Source organism: Saccostrea echinata, unplaced genomic scaffold (assembly GCF_033153115.1).
Source record: "Saccostrea echinata isolate AGI-Se365-2 ecotype Australia unplaced genomic scaffold, CSIRO_AGI_Sech_v1 ptg000054l, whole genome shotgun sequence".
In the NCBI taxonomy this organism is placed as follows: Eukaryota; Metazoa; Mollusca; class Bivalvia; order Ostreida; family Ostreidae; genus Saccostrea; species Saccostrea echinata.
Genome location: NW_026889803.1, coordinates 50,985,001 through 50,996,402, shown reverse-complemented (window position 1 = coordinate 50,996,402; position 11,402 = coordinate 50,985,001). Strand labels below are relative to the sequence as shown.

The 11,402-nt window shown below is 34.1% G+C and overlaps 2 protein-coding genes across 3 annotated transcripts in view; one reads left to right on the top strand and one right to left on the bottom strand.

Annotated features, from left to right (window-relative positions):
• Positions 1–67: 67 nt before the first annotated feature.
• On the top strand, positions 68–3,916 carry LOC133206324 (malonyl-CoA-acyl carrier protein transacylase, mitochondrial-like). The gene is made up of 4 exons (XM_061342282.1): positions 68–642; positions 752–839; positions 2,203–2,423; positions 3,271–3,916. The coding sequence occupies exons 1-4, from the start codon at positions 103–105 to the stop codon at positions 3,670–3,672; spliced, it is 1,251 nt and encodes a 416-aa protein (XP_061198266.1). The 5' UTR covers positions 68–102; the 3' UTR covers positions 3,673–3,916.
• LOC133206321 (mediator of RNA polymerase II transcription subunit 24-like) overlaps positions 3,731–11,402 on the bottom strand; it is a 23,416-nt gene continuing 15,744 nt past the window's right edge. For both annotated transcript variants that reach the window (XM_061342274.1, XM_061342275.1), the window contains 8 exons: positions 8,174–8,349; positions 7,687–7,918; positions 7,323–7,557; positions 6,678–6,736; positions 6,449–6,542; positions 5,489–5,563; positions 5,017–5,162; positions 3,731–4,118 (listed from right to left, as the gene is read on the bottom strand). In XM_061342274.1, the coding sequence (XP_061198258.1) occupies positions 3,969–4,118; positions 5,017–5,162; positions 5,489–5,563; positions 6,449–6,542; positions 6,678–6,736; positions 7,323–7,557; positions 7,687–7,918; positions 8,174–8,349 (1,167 nt within the window). In that variant the 3' untranslated portion in view covers positions 3,731–3,968. The remainder of the gene's footprint in view (positions 4,119–5,016; positions 5,163–5,488; positions 5,564–6,448; positions 6,543–6,677; positions 6,737–7,322; positions 7,558–7,686; positions 7,919–8,173; positions 8,350–11,402) is intronic.

Here is an 11,402-nt window from a genome sequence, read left to right as displayed (position 1 = left end):
TACTTAAAAAATCTAAATATTTTACAAGGCTACAGTTTCACGACATATCGCTGTTCGACTCCATAATTTCACATCCGGTCAATGTGACAGCATGAAGTCGAGATGAAACACATGACAATGCACTTACACTATCGTTTGTTTAGGGTTAGAAACGTGCTTAAAATAAAAGCGCAATCAATCGTAACTAAAAATCACGCCAGATTGGTTCATGGTCCAACAGGCGATGGTGGAGACAATGAGCCACCAAGTGATACCAGTGCGGGAGCTGACCGAGTTATAAACGAAATTCCTACAGAAGGAGGTCCACCTGATATTCCAAGCAGTGATAAACCATTAGTTGATCCAAGTAGTTCACTTCAAACACGGGGAGTAATTAGGAAAAAGTTTTATGTGAATAAGAGATTTTCTGTCTTGTTGTTTCCTGGACAAGGGAGCCAGTTTGTGGGGATGGGTAAAATGGCCTTACACTACCCTGGGGTCAAAGAACTGTATGAACAAGTCAATGAACATTTCAAGAAGGACATACTGAAATTATGTTTACTTGGTCCAAAAGATGAACTAGATAAGACAATTAACTGTCAGCCTGCCGTTTTTGCAACATCATTAGCTGCAGTTGAAATGATGAAGGAATTACATCCAGAAGTATTTGGTTTTTTTTTTATTTATCTCTTTTGTACAAAGTTACACATTTCAGTCCAATTCAGTATGTTGAATTTGCATTTAGGTGGTTTAATCTAATGATTTTTTCCAGGTTTTCCAGAACCCAACCTACACAGCAGGCTACAGTCTGGGAGAGATCACAGCTTGTGTTTATGCAGGTGTCATGTCCTTGGCTGACGGTAGGAAGCAATTGTAATGATTTCATGAATTAGACAAGTGTTCTTCCTAAATAGTCTCACCTCTCATTTCTAAAGTTATTAGATTTACCATTAATAATAACATTATCATGTATTAAAAAGAATTATTTGCATACTCAAATGATAAAGAGCTGGGTACTACTAAACAGAGAACCCTAGAGAACTCTAAAGAACCTTAGAGAACCCTAATGTTTTTGAATTATTTATGGTCTGTAAATGAAATTTGAATGTATTAGATAACCAGTATATCAAACAAAAACAAAATCAAATTTGAAAAAAGAACATTTTGACACATTTTATGAATAATTTTAACAGATTACTAATCTCTGAAGACTTTTATCATACCTTTCATTATGTAAGTAATAAGAAATTAATTTTATTCATACGTTTTACATTAAAGTGAATGGCTAAGAGTTTTACATAACTTTAAAAATAGTATTAAATAAAAAAAAAATGTGAAAAAGAATTGTAAACTTGTGATAAAATTAATAATAAACGTTTTTGAAATTCCATCGAGATCGGGATGACATAAAATATTTCGCCATCTACCTGTTTACGTTTTTCAACTATTTTCGGCGGAAAACATTCATAAAATAACTTTATTACTGACTATATAGATAGAATATGATTTTTAAAGTAAAAATCAACCCAATTATGCCTAATATTTATTTGAATTCACCAAATAAACCTTGAGTTCTCTAGGGTTCTCTAGAGTTCTCTAGGGTTCTCTGTTTAGTAGGACCGTAAAGAGCTACATGCGGTTACGGGTATATGCATGTTTTTGTCCCCACAAAAGTCATATTTTGAAAATTCCTGGAAATGTGCTGAATTGTATATTATTATTATAAATTAACAAAAAAATTATAACAGTTTGGAAGTAGGTTAATGGCAATTTTTGTTTCTCTGATGTCACAAACTATTTGTAATGTGTATTATTTTTCAGAAGAAGGAGAAAATGGACAAAATTTGTTCAATTTTTACTATAAAATTTATGGAGCGCAAACCTGCTACAGAACACAATTTACATATTTCATTGATATTATCATTCTACACACATATCAAAACAATGATTTGGAGCAGACCTGCGCTTGGTGACTTTTACTCAAAATATCGACGTAATATACATATACACCTTTTTCTGTACAAGTCATGGAAATTATGAATTTTCATCATTTTCCTGACATCATAACTAACATATGGTGTCATGGCTGATAAAAATATTCAAATGCTTTGAAGTCTGCAGATATCCCCCTGTTTTAGAACATAATTATATATTTCTCCATCAAAGTTTGATTTTGGGGGCAAATATTGGTCATTTATAACAATATTTTCAATAATTCTACAGCTTTGAATGTGTTACAAACCCGAGCCTATGCCATGCAGGAAGCCTCAGAGGAAGTTGGTAGTGGAATGATGACAGTGTCCATTACCCACAAGTCAAAGCTTGGCCTTGCTAAAGAGGCAGCCATCAAGTACTGTTCTACAGAGTGTGGCATAACCAACCCTGTTGTCCAGACAGCTAGCTACCTTACTCCCTACCATAAAGTAATAGCTGGTCACAATGAAGTAAGTAGTCCAGACAGTTAGCTAACTCACTCCCTACACCAAAGTAGTGGCCAGTCACAATGAAGTAAGTAGTCCAGACAGCTAGCTACCTCACTCCCTACACCAAAGTAGTGGCTAGTCATAATATAGTAAGTAGTTCAGATAGCTAGCTACTTCACTTCCTACAACAGTGCAGTGGCTAGTCATAATAAGGTAAGTACTCCAGAGAGTTAGCAACCACATTCTCTACACCAAAGTTGTGGTAAGTCATAATAAAGTAAGTACTCCAGACAGCTAGCTACACCAAAGAAATGACTATCATAATGAAGTAAGAAACCCAGCTAGCTAGATTCCACACTCAATACCACAAAGTAGTGGCCAGTCAGAATAAAGTAAGTAGTCCAGACAGTGGCCAGTCATAAAAAAAAGGTAAGTAGTCCAGACAGCTAGCTACCTCACTCAATACCACAAAGAAGTGGCCAGTCATAATAAGTAAGCTTACAGCTAGCTTCCTAACTTCTTACCACAAAGTAGTGGCTAGTCATAATAAAGTAAGAAATCCAGACAGATGGCCACCTCTCTCCCTACCACAAAGTAGTGGCCAGTCATTATAAGTAAGTTGTAAGCTAGCTTTCTCACTCCTTACCACAGACTAGTGGCTAGTTGCTTTGAGGTCCAGACAGCTGGCTTCCTCCCTTCTTACCACAAAGTATTGGTTACAAAGAGTAATGTAGTCATTTACACAGTTTATAAAATTCATTACTATTTAGTGGTTATGCATAATGAATTCAGATTTTTTGTATGTTTAGTAAAGATGACATTTAATGTAATATATATAGATCTATATTATAACTCTGCACTTTTACAGGCTTTAGATTTTATTGCTGACACCGCCAGACATTTTGGTTTGAGTGGATGTAAAAAACTTTCAGTTAGTGGAGCATTTCACACAACGTTGATGAAACCAGCAGTAGATGACATGTATTCAGCTGTCAAAGATGCAACTTTTCAGCTGAAATCAAAACACAGAGTGTTTTACAATTACACAGGGAAACTTCATGATAATCCAACACAGATAAAGAAGAACTTGTGTGAACAGTTGACTCATCCTATCAAATGGGAACAGATAATGCACACAATCTACTCGAGGCCCCAGGGGGAGGAGTTTCCCCAGACGTATGAAGTGGGGCCAGGGAGACAGCTAGGCTATATACTGAGACTGACCAATGAGAAAGCTCATTATAAAAAATATCATCATATAGAAGTCTGAATAATACACTTTTAAAAATGTCTTTCTCATATCTCTTACTTCATCACAACAAAGCTAAGAAGTTCAATATTTTATTTTTACTCCTGTTGAAAAAAAATGAAGTTCATATGATTAGGAAGCGAGATATACATGTACAATAGGTTTTCATACCTATACAAAGGTATAATTCAGTCCGTGCTTTATTACTAGAACTGATGTGATCACTATTTTTCAAGTTTGTTCAAAAATGTCACCTTTTATTTAATATGTCTTGTGTTTTTTTTTTTCTCAACAAAACCAACGATTCACTGTCATGTTTAAGCACTGTTAGCTGGTCTTTGAAGCTTGGAATTCTGACAGATGGCTTGAGTTGCTACTTTCCTGCCAATACTTGTTGTGAGGTCACAGATATGAAGAATGTGTCTGTTGTCTAAAACACCTTGTACGCTTTTCAGAAGATTGGATACCTGTAAATTACGTAGATTTTAGAGTGTATGGCAGTGTGCATGTATAACATGTTGAGTTACATCTTACTTTGACAGAAAAGGGAAAAAAAGATCAAGTGATTGAACCCTTTATAAATATGTAGCATCAAACAAGGTGTTGAACATAAAAAAAAACAATTTTAAAAGTTCTTTTTAATTAAATACAAAATAAGACATTGTAAATAAAGTATCAAATTATAGGTGAGGGGCTTTATTCCATGGACTGAATTGATCAGGTCCAAATTCACCAGACTCCATCAAAAGTAAAACAAACATGGAAGTCTGTTTATAGTGTTGAATAGTTACTACATGTAGAAGTACTTTTTTCTGTGTGGTATTAATTTACATTATGTAATGTGTATGGGGTGACAAATATTCCGCAGCAATTTGTCCCAGCATACAGAAAGTACATTCAAGGCATACAGTGGCAATGTAAGAAATCTGTGTAACTTTCTACCTGTGGATTAAACAGAAATTGTGATTCCATGAAATTATGACCTCATGGAATAAAGTACATGTACATTTACTGTTAGTGACTGCAGCTTTCATTCAATCATTGTATGTTTACAAAAAGAACATTTTCAGCAGTCATCTCTGCTAATGTATTTTTCTACCCCTACACCCCAGCTCCTAACTGGATGACAAAAAGAATCGAGCTTGAATTAAAAAAATGTCTTACTGCCTCTTAAAATAACATACCAAGTTTGAACAACAAAAAATGTTATTAGACAAAATTTGGATACTAGTAAATGTGGATGGACAGAACGACAAACAGTAATTACTATAGGGCAATTTCAAATGGTTGCAAGCCCCAGTTACTGTAATTTCTATATTACCAGTATATCGTGCATTATATACATATACATGTAAGACTACAAACCATTTGTGGTGGCATGAACTGCAGGATAAACTTAGCATTCTGACTGCCACAGTTGATGGCTTCTCGAACAAAACTTATGATAAAACTCAGTCTAGGTGAGACGAGGCTGTCCTGGGATAGAGCGTTCATCAAACGCATCAGGTTAGCTGGAAAGAAAAGGGAAAAACCATTTACTCTTCTAGCCAAAACTGCTACATACAGCATTTGTACTCTGTGAGTGGGCATTTAAAAATTTGTTTGCTTACAGATATCTTTTAGGTTATTCCAATAAATACTTTCCCAATACTTGTACACAGATACCCTTAGATTATTTCAATAAATACTTTTTCAATATTTAAAAGCAATTAAAAAGAATCAGAAATAGGGTTTTTACAAAAAGATTTGCATTGTCGTCTGACATTAGGTAATAGAAGGCAATTTTTGTACAAAGGTTAAAGACAATTTAAGTAATACAAACCATTTATATGCTTACCCAAAGATTTATTTAATGGATCTTTTGCATCAAAAGTTGGTGAAGTTTCTCCATCTTCCTTAGCTGTTAGAAAATCTGTAAAAAAAAGCAGACATATTATTTCCTCTTCAGTACAGAGAAAATACACAGTAATCATGTGTATAAAGAGATCATGATGTTCTTAAAAAGATCAAGTATTTTTAAAAATACATTATGATGTGTATAATTTAAAGAGATTGTGTGTTTAAAGAGATCATGATGTGTATGAAAGAGATCATGATGTATATAAATTAAGAGAACACATGCTTAAAGAGATCAAGATGTATTTGAGGTCATGATGTTCTCAGAGATTATGTTTGGCTTAAAGAGGTCATGGTGTGCCCAGAGATCATAATATGCTCATAGAGATCATGATGATGTGGAGAGATCACATTGTGATTAAGCTGTTTGTAACATGTTTGTGTTTAAAGAGAACATAATGAACATTAACAAATCATGATGTGTGTAAAGAGATCATTCTTTGCTAAAGAGAGAGATTATGATGTGTAAACAGATCATGATGTGTTTAAAGAGATCATGATGTGATTAAAGGGATCATGGTTTATATCAAGAGAACAAATTATGTTTAAAGAGATCATGATGTGTTTAAGGAATTCATGCTTGAAAAGATCACAACATATATTCAGAGATCATAATGTGTTTAAAGAGATCATATTGTGCTAAAGAGGTCATGAATTGTATATAGAGATTATACTGCTTTTGCTGTGTATTCATGTAAATTAAAGAGAATATGATGTGTATAAATTAAACAGATCATGATGTGAATACAGAGATCATAATATGGATAAAGAGATCATGTGTATTGATTGCTTATAAAGAAATTTTTACTGATTTGCCTTAAATCTGAAAGTGTATAAATATATAATAATAATTATTTTAAAGAATATGGTTCACATTGTTTAAATTAATTAAGAATTTTACCAAAGTTAAATCCTTCAGAATCCAGTGTGAGTTGTGGCTCCAGAGATGACGACTTGCTTCGCTTCACGGGCCGACATTCTGTCTCCTCCATGTCCTGATAACAAACCAACAGTGTTAATGAAACAAAATATTGGGAATGTTTGATAAAACAGGTTCCTCTTGAGGTTCTTGTTTCTACATATGTAATGTACATGTATACAGGTACTAGTATCATACAATCTTACTATACCTCAAGCTCCACCTCTTTCCTTGACCGCTTTCTGCCCCTTCTCAAATGTGGTATAGTGTCTAGAAACATTTAATACATGACTTAAATGAAATAATTTAATTCAGATTGTAGTTCACTATTTGATAGGTTGAAAAAATTACTTTATTAAATAATCTGTATTGCCTATACAAGATAAAAGAGTGTTAAAAAGGGATACACTGCAATAAAAGACCTGTCAAAAACGAATAAATCCACTTGATGTTATATTTAAATTCTGTACATTTCAATGTAATTTTTGAGGACAAAACATCTTTTTTTCCCTTCGTGGTAGAAAATTAAATTGAAAGGAATGAAGGATACCCAGTCTTAGAGTAAAACCTGGGTTGTCACAGTTTATGCTTTACTATCAATTGCTTCACAATTGATAAAGCATAAATTTTCCCAAACCAGGTTATACTCATATACTTTGGGTTTTAAATTCATTCCTTAATCAATTTTACATGTACATGTTTTCATATTTTCTGAGTGAAAAAAAATCACAAACAAAAAACTTACTGAAAAATGAAATTCGAAGGGAACGATAAACACAAGTTGCCACATATATATACTAGTATACAGTATATGTACTGAGGGAATGTGTTTAGTTTGTGTATGAGACAGCCTTACCTTTCTCAGCATTCTTTGAGTTCTGTGCTGACACTAGAACCATGACTGATAATTTGGCCAGTATGTTGCCCCGGGGATCAGTGAGCAGGGGGTGATAGTGTGTGGTCTGAAGAAAGCGTGGCAGGGTGTGGAACAGCAGGCTAAGGGTTATGTGTTCCAGGTCCATGTGGAAAATAGCATACACTAGACTCAAGGCCTTCATCAAGTCCTCTAGGCGACTACTCTCTAGCATTGCCTGTAATTATTTTTTTATTACTTTAATGTAATTTTCATTTTTGAATTCATACGTTTTAAACTTACATGTCATCCGACATAATGAGGCACCAGGAATTAAAGCTATGTATATATGTGTCTTTTAATCTACCTCTATACATCTGTCACAAAACCAGTCAGATCCACATAGATTGAGAAGATACTCCAACGTCTGGACAGATTTAATGTCCAGCCAACCACGTTTGAACACACTCTTAATGCACTCATCCATGACCTCACTGGGTAGCTTGTCAGATGGCACATAGTTTGTAAAGTTCACTCGCTGAGGTACAGGCAGTATGTCATTAATCAGTTTCTGAAGGATGGGAGACATAAGTGCATATCTGTTGGAAAAGAAATGTTGGCATTGAATGAAATTTGTTGTTCAGCTGCATAGTTTATTTTAGTGCAGTCATCTGAATTCACATGGCTTAACAATACTTTCTCAAAATTTCATCTGAGGCTTAAATTCAAGACAATAATATTTTATCCAAATGTTTCTTGTTTCTCACTGCTGCACTTTTATGCTACACTCTACTGAGTGTAGCACTCTTTCTTTCAATATCAAGAACTATGATATCAAGTAATTTGAGGTTTACCTTTCATTATAATTAAGGTCGGGATCTGGATTCATAGCAGGTGCTTGTAACATCTGTATCATTTGTAATGGCTTCTCACGGGCTTTGTCTGGTACAACACTAATGTAACTACACAACCAAGCACACAGCACGATGGGAATACAGCACATTTTGTTCTTGATGAGTTCTATGATCATCTGTGTAAAAGAACACACCAATAATATGGAAGCTTACTGGTATAATAACAACTCAAGTTTCTGTTTTAAAAAGTTATGCATCTGCTGAAAAACATTCACACTTGAGTTCTTAGCTCATTATCTTCATATTAGTCATGTGATGCCAGCCTTGCACTTAAACCAATACACAGATTTAAGCCCATTACACAGTCATGATTAGAGCTACGTTTAATTATGAATTCAAAAATTTGGAGTTATCATCATAGTCATAGGATATCTTCCTTTTTTGTATTTTATTGCAGCAATTCACCAAAAACAGTGATTGCTTTGAACATACTCAAAACAAATCCTGGCCATAGTATGAGATTACTGTGAGTGTTATTCAAATTAATAGGAATGTGTATACCTTTCCATGTACATGTACATGATGTGAAAAAGGGCAGTTGATGACAATGCAACATAAGTACTGTGTGATTGGAAGTTAGAATGAAAAAAGGCATGTGCAATCTGACTATACATGTATAAGACATTGTCTGATGTTAATCCTGTCAGAATTAAATTGACATCTAAAAGAAAAAGAAAGAATTTAAGAGAAGTGAAAGAAACTGCATTTTCCACAGAACCTGAAGACCATGATCAATTAATTCATGAAAAGACCAAAGATAATCAGAACTCCTCACTCTAGCCATTACTCTGACCCTCAGACTTTTGATTTGATGTTTGAGAATTTCAAACAACTCACTTCAGATACATTTTATAATATATGTACATCAGTGTTTGTATCAACTCACCACTATTCGTAAGAATATTGTGAATGTATTGTGCCATTTTGTAGTCATTCATAAGAAACTTAAGGTGTTTATATTCATGTCTTATTTTACCTAAAGATCATAACCATTTGTAATGTGGTCACCTCAGTTTGTGCATAAATTGCCATGGTTAATTCTGGTACTATATATAAACCTCATATAATGTTGAACGGATATCATAATAATATGGTTTGAAAAGCAAAAATACCACCTTCAGTTGGTCAAAAACTTGCAAGGCTGACATTGTGAATGATTTTTCACTTTTGAAAATATCATGGGCTATTGTAGCATAAAAACGAGAGGCCCACAGGCCACAAGGCTCACTTGAATAACTGTGGCCCCTCTTGTTCATCAGCAAATTCTTTTACCTATATATTCCCATGTCAAATTTGATCACCCATTGTAGTCCCAGCCTATTCCCAGAGGTTATGATTTGAACAAACTTGAATTTACACTATCCAAGGATTTTTTTTTTTTTTAATAATATGACTTATCATGACTTGCTGTTCCTGGTAAATAGATTTTAATGATTTTTTTCTATGTATTCCTATGTAAAACTTTGATCACCCATTGTGGCCACACCCTCCCCACAGTGGTCAGGATTTGTACAAACTTTAATATACACTACTTGTGGATAATTCCATATAAATATGACTGATTATGGCTATGCTGTTCTTGAGAAGAAGATTTTTACAGATTGTTTTATATGTATTTCTATTAGGGATGTCAAATCGGTCAATATTTGATAATCGGTTACTCGGATGATTTTCCAATCGAGTACCCGGGTACTCGAAAAAATTGTAAAATACAAATGTGTTAATTTTATTGAGACCAGTTAAGCCCCCTGTTTAACCCCATCGATGATTTTCTTAATGTTTTCTATGCCTCTACACAAACATCGAGCAAAACGAAAATGATTTTTTGAACTAAATTGATTTATCAAATAAACACAAAAGACAACAATAAATACATCAATAATTAAAAATGGTTTATAGTTCTTGTTAAGGAAAACGATTTGAACAACGCAAGAGGAAGACAATTTGTAACGCAGCTTTGCAATGATTAGACAAGCGCAAGAAATTGTTTTTAAAGAAAGAGACGGTGTCGAGATCGCTAGACGTATATTATTTAATTAATACATGCATGTTGAATGTTTCCCAATATACGCAATGTTTACTTTGAGAGCTAATTTTAAACATTTTTAAAATCTTTAGTTCTTTCCTAATGTTTTTTTTTTCTTTACTTTTTAAAGTAGTAGAGGCATTTCTTTTTAAGTCCGAATTCGCTACTGTATGTGAACTAAATTATTTTAGGATAATAAACCCTCATTAAACGATGTTCATTAAATACTAATCATTAAAGCCACCCAAAAAATAACGGGCAACAAGAGGTGATAACAGCTGTGTACCAGGTGATTGGTCACAGTAATTACTGTATAAACAAGTACACAGCCACAGACAATAACGGGTTATTAACAGGTGTGGGTGACGCTAATAACAAGGTAAACATGGACAATTCATTTTGAAGTTGCATTTTTTTGATGAGTTTTTGATAAAAAAAAAAACTTTGTTCTTTGAAATAAAAAAAAAAATACATCCAAGTAACCGATTAGCGATTTTAGTATTCGATACTCGGACGTTCGATCGAGTACCCGGTTAACTGGGTACTCGTTGACATCCCTAATTTCTATGTAAAACTTTGATTGCCCATTGTCGCCCTACCCTTCCCCCTGGGATCATGATTTGAACAAACCTGAACAAACACTACCTGTGGATGATTCTATAGAAATATGACTGTTCATGGCTTTACTGTTCTTGACAAATAGACTTTTAAAGATTTTCCTACATATACCCATATAAAACTTTGATCGCTCATAGTGACCACTCCCGACCCCCATAAGTCATGATTTGAACAATATTCACTATCTACACTATGTCAGAAATCTACATTATGTCAGGAAGCTTTCACATAATTTTCATCTTTTCTGTTCCAGTGGTTCTTCAGAACAAGGTTTTTAAATAACCTCACCTATTTTTTTTTTACTTTTTTCTAATTATCTCCCCTTGGAAAAGGGTGTGACCCTTTGTTTGAACAAACTTGCATCCCCTTAACCCAAGGATACTCTGTGCCAAGTTTGGTTAAAATTGGCCCCATGGTTCTGGAGAAGAAGATGAAAATGAAACAAGAGGCCCATGGGCCACATCGCTCACCTGAGTAACTTTGGCCATGCTGTTCATTACCAGACTCCCCCCTTGTAATACATAT

Bases quoted from the DNA above. Each gene is read 5' to 3' on its own strand.
- LOC133206324 (XM_061342282.1), top strand. From the start codon at position 103: ATGAAACACATGACAATGCACTTACACTATCGTTTGTTTAGGGTTAGA. The intron at 840-2,202 runs GTAGGAAGCAAT...ATAATTCTACAG, and splicing joins TGTCATGTCCTTGGCTGACG to CTTTGAATGTGTTACAAACC. The intron at 2,424-3,270 runs GTAAGTAGTCCA...GCACTTTTACAG, and splicing joins TAATAGCTGGTCACAATGAA to GCTTTAGATTTTATTGCTGA.